The 21,064-nt window shown below is 39.5% G+C and overlaps 1 protein-coding gene across 3 annotated transcripts in view; it reads left to right on the top strand.

Moving 5' to 3' along the window:
• The window catches only part of furina (furin (paired basic amino acid cleaving enzyme) a), a 75,629-nt gene that overhangs the window by 29,456 nt on the left and 25,109 nt on the right, over positions 1–21,064 (top strand). For all 3 annotated transcript variants that reach the window (XM_053415504.1, XM_053415444.1, XM_053415380.1), the window contains exons 3-6: positions 8,362–8,460; positions 15,018–15,113; positions 17,520–17,648; positions 17,842–17,918. In XM_053415504.1, coding sequence (XP_053271479.1) covers positions 8,362–8,460; positions 15,018–15,113; positions 17,520–17,648; positions 17,842–17,918 — 401 coding nt within the window. The remainder of the gene's footprint in view (positions 1–8,361; positions 8,461–15,017; positions 15,114–17,519; positions 17,649–17,841; positions 17,919–21,064) is intronic.

Below are 21,064 nucleotides of genomic sequence, written 5' to 3' on the forward strand. Positions count from 1 at the left end.
TGACAATTAGACCAGCTCCTTTCAGTTTTACTCACATTAATTATGGATGGTCTTTGAAAAACTCCTTACATAAAGAATTATATATTTTTTATTTCATCAAAGAAATCTGAAAATCTCAACAGATCGGACAAAATGTACTTAAAGATGTGAAAATCTCTTGCAAGGTAGGCCACAGCAAATCATTGCACATGTATGGTTAGGGCTCTTTGGAGTGTTTGATGCGTGAAATGTGTTGTAAGTGCTCATACTGTTAAGTGCACAATAAAAGGAATAATTGCTAAGAATGTATACTGTAGTGCTAGATAAAAATCAAATGACCTTTTATTACATTGTAGAAATGAACACTTTTCAATCATAGAGAAAAAATATTTAGAATGGTAAATATCTATGCCATCAACTGTTTATTGAAACAGACGACATGACTGCTCCCCAAGCATGAAGCCAAAGTGTCTTGCTTACCACCTGGTGGCTGGCTACAGTACACTTCATAAATCCTGCCTGAGCCATGTTCTTGAATGGGACATGAACGAAACAAAAAGTTAAAATATAGGTTAAATAATTTTTTCAGAGATGGTTTACTGTCGTTTTAGGTAGTTCTCATCCCATTCATGTGAAATGTTTTAATTCTTTTGATGCTATGGGTAACATGTCATGATTGACAGCTGAAACTGACCCCTTGATTGGTCGAGCGTGTATCGGCGAGACCTCAATACATCGGCTCCACCTCCCTGATTGCTGCTGCACAGTCTCTGACTGCAAGAGCACAAGTTATAGCATTTTACTATAACAATTTTAACCATTTAAAAAAACTTTAAAAGTGTTTCTCAAAGTTCACTGCAGCAAGCTGTAAGACGTTCACAGGATGAAGATTCAACTTTTAAAAATTAATGACAATTAAAATGTTACTGGAAGAGTAATGAATAATAGGAAAGTACTACCACTGCATTAAGAATTAACAAGATAGTTCAGAGAACGGTGGGCTGTAGCAGAAATGTGTATATAGTGTATTGTGACCTGGTTTAAGAAAATACATTCACTGAACCAGCTACTGTGGATGAGTTGCTTTCATCCTTTGTGTCGCTAGTGAAGATATCTGTCATTCTCTTCAGCAGCTGTATATTTAGATTCAAGGAGCACTAGAGGGATAGCCTGGATGCCAGACGAACTTAGCCCCGCCCACAACATTTTGGTCGGGCAGTTCGGTCTGGAGTCGCTCCATTGGGAAAAAATTATGGGGCGTGTTTCAACTGACCAGGAAGTAAAATTCCTCTTCGCTCAATTGGATAGACCTACAACCAATCAGAGCAACGTAGTATGTGACGTATGCTAAGCAACGCATTGTGAGTTATTTACTGGGTTCACACCGGACGCTTCAGCGCAGCGCCAAGCCTTAAATAACAGCTGGCTCCCATCCACTCCCATGTTAAAACTTTGTGCCGGTCACACCGGAGGCTGAAGCACCGCGAGGCAGCCTTGGCGCAGCGCGGTGCTTCAGCCTCCGGTGTGACTGGCACAAAGCCGTGCAGCGATCTACTGGATCAACGGGTGATATTATTAGCGCTGCCCGGCGGTTCAGCGTCGCTTCAGTGTCCGTTGTGAACAGCCAAGCGCCGGGGCGATAGGGATTAGCGCGGTGCTTTGGCGTCGCCTCCACGTTCTGTGTTCCTCTTTCAAAATGAATGCGCTGTCTGTCTTCTAAAACAGACTCAATGGCAGCATCTACACATCTCAGCTCTCCAGCGGCAGGCATGTTTGTTGAAAACGAATTCAACCCGAGGGCACTGTGATGACGTGGTTGATTACGTTACCGTTGATCATCTGTCAATCATCGTATAAAGCCTGCCCTGACAATCTGATTGGCCCGGTCGGGCCATAATTTTTTCCCAATGGAGCGACTCCAGACCGAACTGCCCGACCAAATTGTTGTGGGCGGGGCTAAGTTCGTCTGGCATCCAGGCTACTAGAGGGAGAGTCTGCATCCCAAATTCTGTGCACTTCATTTGATTATTTTTTCAGAAGAAACATGATTTAATATGAAAAACAGCAAATCCCTTGTAAAAGCCTGATCAGCAACCAGTTTGAAAAACCAGACTTTAATAAAGTCATCTGCCTAATTGGACTCAACCAAATTGCAAATGGTAGTGGAAGAATATTTTGGGTGGATTTGAGTGGAGGCGCTGTCAACTATATTGAATCAAGCATGGGGGGGGGGGCAAATGCATGACTGTCTTGGTCTGTTTGAAATTATTTAGGACCACAGCTTCAATATATTATACAAGCCCATTATTCTACAAGTGGATTGCACCATTAACAAAACTTCCAACCTTAAGAGTTGCTGTGTTAAAACAAAATTAATGAACCTTATAATTCTTTAGCAAATCTGACTCATCAAGACCATTTATGACTCAAGTCACTTTCATTTAATAAGAGTAAACAGGTTAATTTGGAAATGCTAAAGAGCCACATTTTTCTCCGTTTGTCTCTTGTCTAACAGACCACATCTCTTATCTGAGATCTTATTTTCAAATATATATATATATTTCCTAGACGGAGGCCCTGGCAACTTGGGTCCTTAACCCTTTTAGTGCAGCACCTGCTGGGTTGCAGCTCTGATCAGGATGGACTACTTATTTGAGTTGACGTCTGACTCCATCCTTAGATCAAAGTTCACATATAGCACAGTCAGCCAGTTCAGACCTGGTGGTGGAGTCACTGTTCATATGCCAGGGGGGTAATTTTTTTTTTCTACCATGTCGATATATTTTTTTTCTTTTTTTGTCAAACACTGATGTGAAGAAGAAAGCTGAAGGGGAAACGTCCATGGGCTTGACAGCATATCTATGATTTAGCTTATCAGGTCACTGACTGTGTTGTCTTTCTGGAACTGTGTGAACAGAGCCCAGTGAGTGATTGCGTGTCTACTTTGAAATGAGCTGACTTTTCTATAATTGATTTGGACTGTGTGTATGAACTCTATAGAACTTGTTGTTTATACGGCCTATCCAACTGTGTGTGTACCATCTTGGCTGGATTTTACCCCAACGCCATCATAAAGGCCTAGCTGTGAAGGGTCGGTCGTCTGAGGACAGCATCGGTCTGTGAGCTAACAGCCCTGTAGCGGTTCTGCCTTGACATTAAACTTTTTACAGGCTCCTTTACTCCATAACGTCGAGGTCGGCTGCAGGGAACCAGTATTTGTGCTGCTCTTATTTGCAGGGTATCTGCAGTCTTTTAAAAGTCTAGAATTCGTAATAATTTGAGGTCTTAAAAAGTTTAAAATATGTTTAGACATACAAAGTCTTATATACATTTAAGTCTCAATGTTAAAGCTACTTCTGTTATATATCTCCTTTACAAGGCTAATTAATACCTATCGTCAATCATGGGTAAGTAAGTAATTCTGGGACTCTGATACTCCTTCATATTTGTCGTACTGGACATGGGTTTTCAATTTGATTAATTATGGTCTCACATTCTTATATTGAATTTGTTAAAACCTGCAGAAATGCAGTTTCCACTATGGGAACCTGGTAACAGTTTCCAAACGCTTCCAATAACTTGAACCTGAGTTTTTTCCCCTATGATGCAAGAAATATCTCATAATATTGCCCATATTTTAAAAGTGACTTCCTCACAGTGCTTTAATTAATGTGTAACCTGAGTTATGAATGTAGGGGTTTTACATTTCTTTCTCGACAGAGCACCATGAAGAAATTAGATTTAGTATCACCACCACCTCCTGAAATGAGTCAGGAACTTGCTCACAATGTATTGAGCGACAAAAGCAGCACATTGAGTTATGGGTCATTAAGTTCCTGTTGTGGAAAAGGCCTCAGTGTTTCCAGGACAATGATGTCTACAAGTTTCAAACTGGTCGAGGTTCCCCTACTAATGGAAACAGTGAAAACACAGACGTTACGCAAACAAAAACAAGACGAGAGCCCTGTCAAGTGCAATAAGAGGGAGAAGTAGAAGTGAAGGGCTTTTCATCTTCATAAAGGCTTAAGGCATCAGGCTTTGTGACAGAGGTTGTTTCACTGGGCAGCCACAATGTTGTGGATATTGGAAAAATTGGACTGATGGCAAGGCTGCAGATGTGGGCAAGTTACTCATCTGAAAATCACATGGCACAAGATTCTGTCATCTGTTGATGTGAAATCATTGTATAAAGGAACGAAAAATGTAGAAGTTCAGTATGTCTCTTATATTGTCTAAGGGAGACATGATGATTGCATGATAGTTAATAATCCCAAGTGGAGATATTCTTGGCTTTTGTGCAACGTTACCCTCAGTTAAAAATCCTGAGCAATGATCAGTCTAATAACAATGTCACCCTTCTGATCCCTGTTACCTTTGAAGGTAACTGATATCACTCTACCCTGAATCTCTACAAACAGATTCTGCATGTGAATATCCAGATTCTGGAGGCGATGGACAATATTTTAGTGCTAGAAGCCTGGTGTGTTAGAGTTGCTTTAAAAAAAGGCATCTCTAGTTGATTTTTTGTTTAACTGATTACTGTGTAACCTCAGAGGTTGTGTCATGAATAGAAGCAGTCATTTAATTTGTACCAACAAGTTAATCGTGAAAAAGTAATGGGATTTTTCCAGCATTACATCACAGTGGGATGGCTTTCAACATTAAATCAACAAACATTTCCCTGAAATCATAAGCACACTTTCACCAGCCATCAAGAAGAAGCCTTTTGGCTTCGTTTCGAGTTTGACCAATCAGGTTTGAGCCGCCTTAGGTTGCCTGCAATTTAACAGACCACATGGAGAGCAAAAGATGCAGAAACGCATTTACAGCTTTTCAATGTGCGTTTTGTGAGGAGAAACATTGGTCAGGAATAGAAGACTGTCTAGATTGGAAGACAACAGCGAATGGGTTCCAAGATTCCCCTACCTCTAACAATGAAAAAGTGAGAACCTTTAAGAAATATTAGCAGATTGTAAATAACGAAACTAATTTAGGGGCACCCAACATTTGTCACTGCTCCTTTTGGGACTGCAAATATATCTTTTCTTGAGAGTTCCCATATGCATTGGTAATTTCTTATCTAGGGCTTTGTTTGGTTAGTTTATGATATTGATTCCGTTTATTGTACAATACTAATAAAATAAATAAAACATCAACCAAAGAAAACCAAAACAATAAGTAAAATGGACTCTCTGTTTACGAGATTTACTCTTGAATAAATATTAAACATTTGGCACAGGATATATGTTACCAGCTCTGGAAACTGGATGGTTATGATTCAGATGAGCATTTAAAGCTTCGTCCAATGAATGTGTGAATATGTGAATTGCAAACTGTACTGTCAAGTGCTTTGAGTGGTCATCAAGACTAGAAAAGCGCTTTATAAATACAAACCATTTTGCGTCACCGATTTTTGGTCACACTCTGAAGCACTGACTTCACCAAAATCTGCGACTCTCCTTGCAGTGTTAAGACTAACAAACTGTCAATGTAGCATACATATCCCTGACACCAAATAAATACCCTGGATAATGAGTAAGGAGCAACAGAATAACTGCTGCAGCATAAATACTGAAGCGGGGAAAACAAGGAGGAGTTTGGTAGAAAGGTAGTCCAGATGTGCAAACCCATTATCAGGTGTGCTGGGCAGCTCCAGCTGCTCTCCCCTGCTTTAAAAGAAACTGCTTGTTATGTCAAGCTGCCACTGTGGCGGGCCATGCTCCTTTTCTACCGATTCACTGCAATGAGTAATTAGGCTCCAGCCTCATTATATAAACAAGTTGCCCAACTATTTTAGGAGGCTAAACCGCTTGTGCCTGCATAAGTCTCATTTTCTCGATTTATCTCAACTCTCTGATGCACAAACTAAATATGGTAATGTCCTACATCCTGCGGCCCTGTTATCAAGCACGCTTTAACTGCAGTGTTGCCTCAAGTGTAATTTCCAAAATCCACAGGCTTTATTCATCCCAACTCCATATGGAGAGCCGTGTCATATCATTTTTTGCAGCCTCCAAACCTTTCACAATTAGTCTCCAGACATTGTTTGGCTCTTTGTAAAACATAATTGTGTCAACAGTCACTTGAGATGAGAAACCAGACCTCTTGATAAGTGCTCTCCAACAAGGTAAATTTGGTAGGCAGGAAGGGAGCAAACATGCAAACAAACCAGCAGACAGTCATTTTCCACTGTCTGTTACCATGCATTTTAATGAGGTGGATGGATTAATGCCTCACTTCAGTAATGGGCTACTCCGAGAGCACCAGTTAAGCTTGTTCTGCTCTATCAGCGCCCGGCTTATCACATCAGTAATGGTCACTCACAAGTCCTGATCCGTTTCCACATCATTTTTCCATCTAAATGTCTTTGTAGTAAATGGCCTTTTTCCTCAAGTGGAAAAAGGTTAAACCCCTCAGAAACAACATCTTGAGATTAGATGGATGAAGACAAGCACTCCTAACTTTCCATATGATGGTTGAGACGCTTAGCAGCATTACAATTGGCTTCATTTGGTTGAGTGAAGGTTTTGTCTCAATCGATGTGGGTGTGTGAACTTTTTCCCTGTGTGTGTAAATCTGGGCATTTGTGTATGTGTACAAGTGTTTGTTTTTCCTATCTTTGACAAATCTCTGGTCAGACTGAGGACACTCTGGGTTCATTTGTGTTCTGGTAGCTGTTCCAAGTATCCTTGCAATCTTTTCTTTCTGTTATAAAATTTGTGGACAATTTATATTCTCAAAAAAAAACTGCAGATGAGTAGAAATTGGTAGGCATAATAAATGTTATACCAACTCTTCCAAACACACGATTCAGATGACCAGATTAGTGATTTCCTGCATTACCCAGAATTACTTTTTGACAAACTCCAGGTATTTATCAACTGGCAGACTTTTCAGATGATTATTGGTAAAAGTGTTGGTCAGGGAAAGCCCTTTTTAAAATTTTGGTACGGTTTCAGATCAGGATGGCGATCAAGGAGACTCTTTTTTTTTTTTTTTTTGCAGATTTCAAAGGAAATAATTAATATGTCATCATAAAAAAAAAAAATCAAGCATATTAAGGGGACTGATTTCCATAAGTGTGTGAAATTTGACACAGCTTGAATGATCTCAAGGGGACTGTTTGGCCTTGGTGGAAGTGAGCTCTAGTGAGTTAAATGCTACAGTTGTCTGTGGGTTATAATGTTAAATAGAAAACAATGTGCCCAGAAATGCAAGATGCATTACAAATATTTAGTAAAAAAATAAACCATTGGATGGATGAATCAGACATGGACGTATTGTCTCTAAGGATATGTTTTTATAAGATTCTTAATGGACTCTTGACCTCGTTTTTGTTTATCTGTATCCCACCCCCAGCTTCTTTTTTTCTAGTCTTACACAATGGAACTGATACCTGCTCTTATTTCGCTCTTCAGAAAGCCTGCAGGTTTTTTTTCCAGGTTGTAATCTCTTCTACTTGGTCTAGTTCTTATGTTTTTTTAATGCACACATATGCATGCACATGCATGCACACATGCTTGTGGCAGTGGTTTGAGCTGAATATCACTGTAAAGTGCGTCTTCCCTCTCGGTTATTGCCTCCCCATTGTCCACTGGCTTTGTGTGCAGGGGCCTTTTGTGTAGGCCTTGCTGGAGTCGGCCGGTTAACCGTGATTTAAACGGGAGCAGAGAAGGTCGGGGGAATGATTCGTGCCTCTTTTTGAATGAAGGAATGTTGCGGTACCCACTGCAGTAGCTTGGCGCTACTTCAACCTTAGCTGGGACAATACAAAACATCTTTTAGTAAACCATCATGTGGTGATGCTGCTCATAGTCTTGTTTAACTGTGTGTGCAGTGGTAATTTTGTTTACGACTCCCCTTTTCTCTTTAGCGAATTCACTAAGTAACATTTCATTGCATATGGAGCTGTAAACACTAGCTGCGTATCTTCATAGATGTTCAATCGGTTCATGTGTAGACTGTTTTTTATTGTATTTTTATGTTATTTAATGGAATGCAAAAGTGTTACTCTGAACAGACAATCACTCATGTTCTATATTCATTATAGTCTCAGCGTTCCAATTAACACCTGTCCATACAGTTTTTTTTTAAAAACAAATAATTATTTCCAACCCAAGAATTTGACTTTGCAGTGATGTAAACAGTAAAAAGCAAACAGAGGGGTTGTTACTATTATGTCTGTTTTTATTTGATACTAAACTTGCATTCAGAAATTATTCAGACCCTTGACAGAAAGAGGCTTGAGGCCTATATTTTATTTCAACATTATTCCAATTTTTTAAAATGCCTTCCCCCCTTATTAATCTGCACATTTATAACTGATAGACTTTTTTAAATAGCCATATGGAATAACTGATCCAATTTGCTTTGTCTTTGTAGGTATTTGGGGATTATTATCACTTTCGGCATCGCACAGTAGTGAAGAGGTCGCTGTCGGATCACAGAGGGACACAAGTCCGTCTACAAAGAGACTCCAAGGTAAGAAGGTTATTTTGGGCGGTACCATTGATGTGTTATGTTGTTCTGTGGGGAGCAGGTGAGTGACACTTGGGGCTTAATCTAGGTAAGACAGTTTCTGTTTAGACAGTTCGTGTGTGAATTTGCCAGAGACGAGCACACACAGTCTTGCAAACAGGAGAGTTCTTTCCGCAGGTTATGATGCAGCGCGATGTTTTAACTTCATTGTTGCGGAAGACGCGACGTCCCATTTATCCAGAATCGGGTTTATTGGCAAGTAGGTTTACACATAAAATAGAAAATACCATAGGAAGAAACAAAATATATTATAAGTGGGAGGGATTGTGCCAAATGCACAGTCCCAGGCAGTGACGTCAGTCAAACATAAATATGAATCCAGCAGGTTTTTATTAAGATCAGTTCTATGTGTGGTTTATTAGAAAAAATCCGAGGAGCAGAGTCACTAGTTGAGCAGATGAGTACTGTGCCTCAGTGCAGTTGCGCTGATTTTATTCATATCCAGATATATATCGATATCGTCTGATCATTTTTATTATGCTGTTTTGCAAGAGAGTTGGAGGTTAGTTTGAAACTGAACTTGTGTCCTACGCCACTGGGAAGAAGAAAGGGAGGAGTGTGAAATTAACTGTCATGGCTCTGGGAATACAGCCTCTGTGTTTGAAATTATGAAAGATGATATGAGCATTCACTAAAGACTCACCTGTCAGAAACTTTTACAAAAGGGAAGTTGTAAAACCCTGATGACCCTTGTTTTAGAGTATTGCAAATTGCGATATAACGGTGAAACAGTTTTCCATAACACAGCCTTACTTTTTTTATTAATTGGGTTTGGGAGGTGGTAGTCTGTTGTTTTGACTGGGAAGTTTAATTTGTTTTCAAAGAGCCTCTTGTCATCCACCTCAAAATCAAATTTGAAGTTCAAAAGTTTCAGTTGGCGGCTGTACTTCGGAGCAGATGTGGACCTGTCTCATGTCACTGATACAAATTTTTTTTTTTTTCAAACCAGAGTGGCATTTCTCGCTGTGCTCACTGACACACGTCAATGTGAAAATTATTAATTGGAACATTGGGCTGCTTTCTTTTTCACTTGGGCTCTGTGGGTCACTGGCTGACAACAACACTGACAGGATCAGGTCGAGGTGCAGTAGGTTGCTGTTGACAGCTGGCTTACCCAGAGCTACATAGATTAAAGTCAAAAATGTATCTGAAATGGTGTCGTATAACCAATAGTGATCAGTTAACTCCATTACTGATCAAGCAGATATAGGCTCAGGCTCCTCTGCTCTGTAGCTGTTTGATGTTGTTGTATTAATGATACAGCTGACCAGCGCTGGAGAATTTTTAAAACTTTTCACACTATTCCTCATTTCCCTGCGTTCTAAGTCTCAGTTTATATCAAGATGTGGACACCTAAACTATGTCCAGTCTTTTCAGTTAAAAGAACATTTCTAGGGCAGTTACACTAATTTGGACAAGTCTCCCTATAAATATATAAGAGTGCAACTGCAGATGCATTGTATACGACAAAACTTATCTGATACCTTCAATACAAGTTGATGAAACCTGGCCAAGCTATCCCCGGCCATGCTTTCGTGCTCTGCGGGTACACACTGGGAATAATATAGCTTCTGCTGAGTTTGTTATCATCCATGTTAGATATGGTCCATGTCCCACTTTGGGATTTCCTTGAACATTGTAACTCTATTTATTGTTGTTGAATGCTTTGAAGAGTGTCTTATTACTGACCAAGGTATCTGGGCCTCTGCCAGATCTCATAGACTGGCTGACGGAACGGGACCGGAAACTGGAAACGGAATCTGTTTGTCAGAAGCTCTACACTTAAACAAGAACCTAGCAGTAGGTTTGGGATGAAGAAAAAAGATCACATGTGATTGATGAAGGATGGCTGAACTTCTAATTGGTGTTTACAGTGGTAAATAAAAAAACTTGATTGTAGAACCTCAGTTGACTTTATTTAAGTATATGTTTATTAACCCATGAAGTCGGAGCAGATTTGTGTGATGCCTGTTACATTGAGCATATCAGCTGCAAGCATTAAGTCCTGTACGTTGTCCACCTTCACAGGAACGAAATCGGTGTATGCAAACTCAGTGATTAGCTGCATGATCTTAGGAGACATGAAGGGTAATTCGACATCTTTGTGCGGGCCAGTTCTCAAAGAGAGTTCTGATGGAGACAAAGCAGATGAGTAAAAATTGATATTTAACTATTTTAAACTGATAATAACAGTGTAAAAATATTTGTTGCATTTCCTTAGCAGAAGGGATGAAGTGAAAAGAAGATAACCGGGATCTTTTCAAGTGAGCACAATTATTCTATTAATGAAGCCTACTGGCTGTTAGATCTATATATTAGTCTGGGTAAATTTATGGTCTTGTTGACTCTTTGTAGTTTTCACTTAAGTATAAATCAAACGAATAACTGTCACCAGAAATCAAAATAATGGGTTTTCTTTTTCCTTTGTAAATACACCATTTTCCTTGATAGAAATGGTCGATACAACGTCGATGGAGCTTATTTCATGCATGTTTTGACAGACAACACAAACAGCCATTGCACCGAACCAATCATGTGGCTGTAATAGAGTAACATTCACTTCAGGTTAGGTTGATGCGAACAGCACAGAGCGTAGGAGCAGCAGAAGGTGGAAGACTGCATCGATGCAGCGACTGAACATAATCAAGTCATGTTTCCCGCTACGTTCATTGTTTTTAGCATTTTCCCACCGCTGAATGATTATAACCACCACTGCTTCAGGACAGACGCACATTAAAATACCGGTCGTCCTGTATGTGTCACAGTTTCTGTCGGCGTCTGCTTCCTCCTCACTCCCCTGCTGACCTACGCTCATTTAACACTTTACCAATAAACACCATCATTGATCACAAGTTATTAGGACACGTAGAGGACTGACATTTACTTTGTGCTTGTTTGATTAGCTCTAGAGTTTATGAGACGCATGTTTAAATCTGCTACACAAACACGAGACGTAATTTGACGCACATAGACAGGAACATTAAAATTAATTCAGCAGGTTTTTGTTAAGATCAGTATGTGTGAGTGATTAGAAAACGGCAGAGGAGCATAGTCACTTGTTAACCTGCGCAGAGTAGACGCCTCAGTGTAGTGCCAATGAATTGATTTATACCGCAATATATATTGATATTGACTGATGATAACTGAAGATTTTACCTCCCAGCCCTAGGACCACTAAAATGCCTTCATGTATGTGGATTGGATGTGGGCTAAATCTGGGCCACAAAAAATGTCTATGGTGGTACTTAATGTATAGAGCATATATAATATACCAACCTTTTATAGTGTACTGTTTTTATTGTTCTGTCTACTTATATTTACACCGGGGATCAGAGAGAAACCATATTTCTACCCCGTCTATGTCCTGTTCATAGCAGAGTTGACCATAAAGTAGGCATGAACTTTTTTTGCGGTCTGATAATCGGTCGACCCCTACTTCATATTACTGTTTTATGGGACTGATTCACTCGTATGCAGTCAGAATTAATTAGTTTTCCTTCTTTTTCTTGGAAAGCATTATTAAACAGACGATTTCAATTTAAAAACAGGTCTTCTACTTTCTTCAAAAATCAATATCCATAACCACTGCACATCACAGGAAACTGTCAATATTTACTGGTGTAAGGGGTATAACATAAATCTGTGTGTGATCACTCACTGGAGGAAGGCGCTGCAGTTGCAGAGGATGATCCTGTGGATTGGAAACTTGACATCTTTTGACAAATTTTTTTAAACACAGCAATGGCAGTTTAGTTGGTATTGTAATCGGTAGCTTAGCCGGTCTGTTAAGTGATGTGAGACTTGTATATTCCTCACAGTGTTGCCAATATTCTTCTTATTCTTTCTTTTGTTTATTGGTGGGTAGCAGCCAACCAAACAGGAAGAAAAAGATCAAAGGAAGTTTGAAGACAGAAGATGGTGGTAATGCACGTTGATTGCCACCCGCCCATGAGCCAAACAAAGAAGGATTGTAAAAAAAAATGTTGGCCAAGAACAAAAGCAATAAGATGATTTCATCTATGCATGATGTCACCACTCAAAAAGCCTCCGCCAGACACCCAAAAATCAAAGAAATATCTGGATCTTAAGTATAATGAGAAAAGTTAAAGATGATTTGTGGTTTGTTCTCTCAGCACAGATATCAATACCAGCTCTGAACACGGCCTTTGTCAGCCAAGATAACTGAAATAAATCTGTAGCTCTGATACTGCCTGCCACGTTTTTACATATCCTGCACTTGTTGTGGGTTGTGTTTCAGAGACCTGCTGACATTGGTTGATGCTGGATAGTATCAACTAAATCAGCAACCGTTTTAATCGCCAAGCAGAAATGTCCTGAAACAGCTGAAGATCTTGATGTTTGAATGGATTAAATTATTTAAAGTTTGTGGGAGTAGTCTGTGACGAAAGCCTAAATATTGCAGAAAATATTTAAATTTTTAGCATGAAGATAATAGTATAGTATGAATATAAAATGACAACAGGAATCAACTGAATGAGATGGATGTTTTGATGGTTGAATTCCCCAAAATGCGATTTGGGAAATGTTTTGGTTGTATGCACAGATTAAAGACACATTATAGTTATTGTAGGAAAAGCTCAGTGTGACAGTGTCTTTATAATCAATTACAATTGGTCAGGATGCTCAATTCACTGTACCAGACAGCAGAGACCAAATGTGGAGACCAAATGTACGCATGTGTGAAAACAAGATGCATTGTAAGCAGATAAGGAAATGAAACAAGGGAAGCCACATACATCACCTTAGGACACTACTAAGTAAACAAAAAAATGCATTTCCTGCTGAAAATATATATGAATGCTGAGCTGCCGAAGTGTATGATTGTAACTGTGACCATAGAGAATTTTATTTACAAAGAATAAGTTGTATAAAATCTTAATTAGATTGCTGTCTGAGTGAAAATAACTGACTAGGTCCTTTGATCTAACTGAGTTTTGTCTCTCTGACTATAGAGGTCCTTTTCAGTCAGTGAAAAGGACCTTGAATCAGAATAAAGCTATTGTTGGATTGGCATAGGTTCAGTGTAGCAGATAATGTGACCTTCATTATTTCTTTCCTCGTTTACTCTAACGTCTCTATTGATCTGCAGAGGCAGAGAGAAAGGGAGAGAGAGGTGTGCTGTGATCTGGTTGTCCTTAGCATTTTCTTAAAAACTGAAAACTTATATAAAGCCTGATCCTCTATCGACCATGCTGTTTCAAGCTAATATAGCTCCTATGTAGGTTTGCGACTCACTTTGAGTTTTTCCGTCAGCTTTGAAATGGATCAAAATACATGTTTATTGATTCAGTTTGGATAAGGTTGCACAGATGATATTATGGCATTCATTTTAGAGTTGAAAAGATTTGATTAAATTCCAAGAGGAGACTAATCCCCGTATAAGACCGGTTGTATTGTGTTGCATTGTAAAAAATATATTTATTTAATGTTATACATGTTGTATTTATGCTAGTTTCTAATCACTGATACTTTGTAAAGCTATTATGTATCATATCTCCATGTTTAGCAGCTGCAACTGTTTCTTTCAAAAATATGCCACATTCTCTCTGTCTTTGTCGACGATAGTAGAAAAAGCAGTCACCCAGTACTGAGTGGTTTGTAAACTGCCACAGCTACGAACTGAACTCATCTTCCCAGTAAGAACCAGATGAACCCTAGTCAAGCTTCTCACCGGTGAAGGAAAATGCAATAACATGAACTTGCGCACAAATCTCTCTGCTCCTTGACTTAGAATAATGCTATTGATGGATTGGCATAAGGTTCAGTGTAGCAGATAATGTGACCTTCATTATTTCTTTCCTCTTTTACTCTAACGTCTCTAGTGATCTGCAGAGAGAAAGGGAGAGAGAGGTGTGCTGTGATTTGGTTGTCCTTCATATCAAGTGCTCTGTCCTTGCGGGAGGCAATTCTGTCTTCTCTCGCTGAAATTTTTCATCTGTTCTCGTCTACCCAAGCATTTTTCTTTACTGCCCAATTTTGCAGTGGAAGTGAGATGCGTGCTTATTGTCACTATATGCTTTGCACCTCTGTCAGTATTTAGAAGCTTGCACATTACGAAAGCATGCTGCAGATTCGGTAGCTGTCATGTTATCAGACTTAGACTGAGTTTGTACCTCTGTGTGTACATTGTCATTGTGTATACATGTTTGTTAGGTACACCCATAAATTGTTGTGCTATATCCCATTTTACATCAACCAGGACATTTTAATTAGTTTCGTGGTGCTCTGGAATTCATCAGTAAGTCTCATTAGTGAGAAGTTCACCATATCCCAGTGGCTCTAATCTCACTGTCTGTGGTCACTCTGCCGAGAATTAGGATCTCTATTAATCCATTTGTATGGTGACCCTCGTGGCTGGCATCATCGTCACTATGACAGTGAGCTTTATTCTTTGCAGATGGAAAATCTATAATTGATGAGCATAAACCAGTTTTCGTTTGCATTGCTAATCTATTCATGTGTTTGTGCATTTTTTGTAGGTGACCTGGGCAGAACAACAGGTGTCGAAGCGGAGGAAAAAGAGGGATACTTACGCAGAACCTTCAGATCCCAAGTTCAGAGACCAGTGGTACCTGGTGAGTATAAAAAAGTGTTGTGTGTATTTGTGGTATTTTGACATATGCACATTGCACACTGGTTGAGCCTTTCATCCACCAAGAGTCAATGCAGATGATTACATTTGGGGATTTTAATGTTGTGACCAAGTCAAAGGACAAGCCTGTATGAATCCAGCATACTGTCTTTATGTGAATTACTGCTGTGTCTGTAGCTCAAATCTGAGTGGCTTCAGTTTTAGGATTCAGAATTGCATGCTTTAAAAAAAATCTTGGTTTACTTTAGTCCATAGACGGCACCACAACAAAGGGAGAAAGACAGAGGCGATTCATCTTGAAGCTCCCTTGTTTTCAGCTGATTGATTTTCACATTTCACTTGAAGAATGTCACTGATACATTGGCTTGTTAAAAGCAGCAGTAAAAACCCCTGAGATTTTCTGTTCGGCTCCACTTTTTCTTCAATTACTGTGAAGGTGCTTCAGGCTGGAGAAGATTCATGGTGATGCAAAACTGACGCGTATCACCAGTTGTTCAAAATGTCAGTGCTTTAACAGACTCCTTTCGCCCGTGTGTTGGAGCAAGTGGCACCTTGACGTGCAAATATGCAGATCACAAGCTGCTGCCCGATTCTGTCACTAGATGCAACAGATTCTGCCATATAGCAACAACATTGATACAATTAAACTCCCAATAAAACCTTTTCGTTACATATGGATAGAGCATAGTTTTGAGAGATAAAATGATGTCAGCATCCTTGTAAGGCGGATTTTAAACATATTTTAAAGATATTACACTAAAAATCTTAAAAAGAAAAATGACAAATTAATAATTGATTATCAAAATAATTTTCAGATTTTATTTGAACCAATTAGAACATTTTGGCAGCGATTGTACATTAGTGAATTTCAGAAAATCTGATTTAAAAAAAAAATATATATATATATATATATTTATTTAATAAATCTACTGTGCTGCTATTTTCAACTGTGTGTTTTGGTGAACCGCAAAGTTGATAAATGATAAATTGCTGTTCTGGTTGGTGATGTGATTTTCAAAGTTGAGACTTTTAAAAGTGAAAGCATAAGGACAGAAGCTAATATTCTATAAAGATCTTGCTCCTCTGGCTCCACCTACTGCTTGTAATACAGTTTGGATGAATCCAATGATTCCATTGCGAAACCACCAATCAGAGCCTGGAGGAGTGTCATTGATGTCCACAGTAACCACACTACCACCTTCTTCGTTTCTGTATTCAAGCCATTTTTGAATTATGATTAAAATGTATAGAGCGGCTTGTGTCGGAGAGCTTATCTTACTGTCTACACAACTACATTTAACAACACTACATTATTTTGACTTGCTTCAAAGTACTGTACAATTAATATGGTAATTATACTAAACACATAGTAATCTAAGTAATATAATGTCCCTCTATCCTGACAGTAAATAAAAAGAGTGTGCCTTATTAAAAGTGGACCTGGTTCGCTAGAGGAGAGTGTAAGTGACTGGCAAATGCTAATTGGTCAATATCATCTGATAGAATGTATGAATGCTATCTTTCTCAAATTTATTTATGAGACAAATTTCTTTCCCTCCACTGTTAAATCGTGGGCAAGCCTCAAAACGGCAATCTTGTGCTCTATATATGCTCAAGATGTCAAGGCCTGAAGGATTCGCTGACATCAAGGAGGAAGGAAAAGGTCTTGATGAGCAATATTCAAACCGGAGCCTTGTACATGCCACATTTATTATTCACTCAGCTTGTCAGCCACAAAAGGCCCTTTCCCGTTTGAATCAGAATCGCATATCACAACTCTCAGCTTTAATTGATTTTCCTCTTGATGGCTTAAGCGTCAATGACGTTACAAGGTTGAGGAACAAACCTCTTTGTGTGTGATAGACCCTGTTCACATGGGCCTGAAATCTAAGAGGAAATGATGGTGGATGAGATCTGACGCATTAAATTTAACCACTGGCACGTGTTAAAAAGCTTTGAACTAGATGAAAGCTGGATACGGCTTTTTGCTCAAAGGTCAAGTTGAATGTCAAAAAGCCTATCAAAAAGAACACGGAATAATTAATGTGAGGCATCATACAATTCAGTGCTTTCGTTTGCTTGGTATTAATAATAAATAAAAGCATGGCTCAAATACTCTCTGAATGAAGATTGCCTTTTGTCACCTTGCCTTCCCCTCACTGATAAACTTAAGTGTTTCGCCAAGGAGGAATGGCTGAAATTCAATAAGTAGCCTCATTTCCCCCAGATGTTTTAGTCAGGGGCTCAGTCTTCATCTAAATGACTTAAATGCCCTTATTGTAATAGAGAAAGCCCTTCCAAATTTAGTTAAAAGCACAGTCTTGTTGGCACTTGAGTGCCTCTTGGATAATTGGATTCTATCTAAGTCATTTTCTTCCTCCATCCTCAGTACAACAGCAACCAACGTGACTTGAATGCCAAAGCTGCGTGGGAGTTAGGCTACACAGGTAAAGGTGTGGTGGTGTCCATCCTAGATGACGGAATAGAGAAGAACCATCCCGACCTGATGCAGAACTATGTGAGTATGACTCCTAAATGAGCTAAGTTCTCTGTGGAGAAACTGTGTTACACCCAGCCACAAACTGTTTTGAATTCAAGAGAAAAGTGTCTTCCTGCTGTTGCTGTAATAGAATTGGAGATGGATTTAAAGAATCATTCCATTTTGATGGTTTTTATATCTGACTCTAAAAAGCTAATATGTCTCTTTAAAGGACCCAGATGCCAGTTATGATGTGAATGATGGCGACCAAGATCCTCAGCCTCGATACACGCAGCTTAATGATAACAGGTAGAGTAGAAATCTGCACAGATAAAACTTTTTTTTTTTTTTTTTTTTAAATTGTTCCCTTTCCCTGTCTGATTACTGCTACCTGAAATGTAAATAGGCCGATGGCTCTTTCCAATCCACTGCTGTTTTCTAAGTGCATCATTTATGGGAACACGTCCAATTAAAGGTTGTGTCCTGTGGTGTTGTTTTGTCCAAGATTTGAATACAAATCGTTTTAATTTTAAAGTTATCACTTGATGTGAATCCTGGCTCCGAATCACAGTATGTGGATTTGCTTTAGCCTCATAAATTGCACCGGTACCACCAGGGCATTTCTATAACTTGGATAAGAAGAGAAAATCTACACTAGGATTGATGAGGACATATCTTTATTGCAGCGGCCTCTGCAGATGGCATTGGGAGTTGTTTACCACCACAGAGATGTCTTGCAGAGAATTGATGGAATTAAGTTCATCAGCATTAATGAAACCGAGCAGATCTCTTGGCTCTGGACGGCCACTGCTCGTCTTTTATTCATTCCCACTGCCTGCTTCCCATCTGACTTTAATTTCTGAGTTGCTGTAATCTGCTGTTTGTGGGCCACTGGCCTGAGAGAATTTTATTTATTTATTTTTATGTCGAGGCTAACATTCATTACTGGGCTGTAGGTCATGTGACTGCTTATGATTACCTTACAAAGATGCATCGATTCTGTGCCGGAGAGATTGTTTCATAGCAGAATCTCTGTAGTTTTGATACTTTATCCAGCTTTTTTTAAATTTTATTTCCAAAAAGCAGTTTTTTCGATCCACTCTGAAATAAGCTTTGAATCTCCCATCGGACAGTCAAAGCTCCTGGATCAGTTTTTGGAATTTACCATATTTCTTTATATGTAGGAAAGATGCATTCAGACACACTGTGCTTTATATAAGGTGGATGCTGATATTTTAAGGTTGGTTATAATCTTATAAAATACATACAAAATGTATTGTACTTAAACATTTTTGTGCCATGGTGCCTGAGACAGTTTTCAGCACCTTTTGTAACAATAGCCTAAATGATGGGATTTCTTGTGGAAGAATGTGGTAGAACATCCCTCTGGTGTAGCTCCACAGATCCACAACCTCTGCCAAGGCACGCTTAAGCTCTTTTGGCGGCTCTCAGTGGCCCCGAGCCGAGCTAAGACACTTACTGGGGATGTTTCCTTCATTTTGGCTGCACCTCTTTCCTACCCTTGCTCACCCCGGCCCTTATCTCTTGCCACCCAGCTCCCTGTGTCGCCTTCATGGCAGGACCAATTGAGAGGGAGTATTTACCCCCCCCCCCCCCCTCCCTTACTTTACAGTGGGTTATTGCAGATGCTTGTGTAAACAACCTGTGGGCGGGCATGCAACTGTGTAAGGCTGTGTAAGACTGTAAGTGTCTGTTCCCTGCAGAAGCACAAGTCTGTTCACCTCTATAAAGCTGTCTTTCTTTCCCTGCATACGGGCAGCACTGAGGATGGCTCGGTAGCAATGTGACTATTCACCCTCATGTTTATCTAAGACAGCATGGGATCTAGATGTTTCTCTTTCCAGGGTTTCCTCTGACTTGTATCAGGACAGTTTCCAAATGTAAGTTTTCTGGCTAAACGGGCAGTCATCTGCAGAAACATTCCACTCGTTGCCTCTTGATTTAGTGCAGGGGCACCAGTGACACTTTTCAACATGTGTAATAAACATGCAGAATTTCTCTTGATTATGATTCAGTGAAAAAAACAAGATAAGGGTATGGTGCAAACTGACTGCACATGTACAGTGATGGATGAAAGGAACTATTTAAAATGTACTGCAAAAAGCAGGCTGATTCATTTGACCAGACCCCCACATTAATCTCTCATATTCCTCTCTTTACCGTGCTCCATAAACATCGCCGGACCTTTTGTCCTGCAAGCCTGCTCATTAGCTAACTGGCAGAACCATTAACAGACTTTAAGAATGAGCAGAGAAAAACAGTTGTACAAATTTACCTTTGAGGTTTGGAGCAGCCCAGACACTAATGAATGGCAAATGTGGCTTTACACGGCCTCAGGATGTTCAGTGATTTTAAGCAATTACGCAAATGCAAGATAGAGAAAATAAATGGGTGAAAGATGTCACGTGCGAGACAACAAATATGGGCAATGTCTGGGAATCTGAAGATAGGAAAAGATCAATGCTGTGTTGGACGGGTCTGAATTTCACAATATGAAATCACAATGCCAGACCATCTATTCAGAAATGCTTTGATGCAGCTCCCATTCGGAGTGCATGTATAGCTTTGATATCTAACTCAAACCCTTTTCATAGTTTATGACATTTTTAACTAGGTCTCAAATTTTTATACCGAAGGCTATATTGACAATCATTCTGAACTCTTTTTTTCATCTCTTTGTTTTTCATTATAATGCCTCTTCTTGTTAATGTATATGTTTATTACAAACTCAATGTCAATTATTACATGTGGAACCTTTGGGATTGCTGTGTGTTTATTCAAAAACCTTTTTGTTGGCCAGTTCAGGAGAGAGTGAATACCTGTCCCACCTTTCCATGTTGTTCACAGACCTGGTGTGGAAACGTCTGCATGATAATAGCATGTCTCTTTAGCTAGTCACCAGAGAGGGGTAGTTAAGGTTTTGCACAGTGATAATGGTTCTGCCAGCTGTCAGCATGAATACAGATCACGTTGTCGGTCTCGGGCCAGCAGCCAACTGTAGTGGCTGTAACCACAGTTGTCCTCTCTCCGTAATCGGTACAAGACTTCCCTGAAATTGCCCTTTGTTCACTCTGATCTCCTATTATCTCTGTTACATAGGATGCGGGAATCCTGAGCACAATGTATCAGATTTAAAAAGGGTGTTTTGAAGGTTCAGAATGGGACTTTAATCAAGAATCTGTTGATAGGAATTAGCGAGGGCATGTTTTGAATAAAAGGCACATGTTGGTCATATTGTAACTGCTGTTGTGAGTGTGAGATAACAGCTGATGCTGGAAGCAGTACCGATGTGTAGCAGTTTCTCTTAACACAGAGTTTGCGTAATGTTGGGAGTGTGGGAGGGACCCACACTAATTGACTGTTGCTTCACTGAGCTTTGTTGTGGCCTGCAGGAAGCTCATGTAAATCTAGCTGGTGTATTCATTTTACCCAAG

Source organism: Pleuronectes platessa, chromosome 1 (assembly GCF_947347685.1).
Source record: "Pleuronectes platessa chromosome 1, fPlePla1.1, whole genome shotgun sequence".
Taxonomy (NCBI): domain Eukaryota; kingdom Metazoa; phylum Chordata; class Actinopteri; order Pleuronectiformes; family Pleuronectidae; genus Pleuronectes; species Pleuronectes platessa.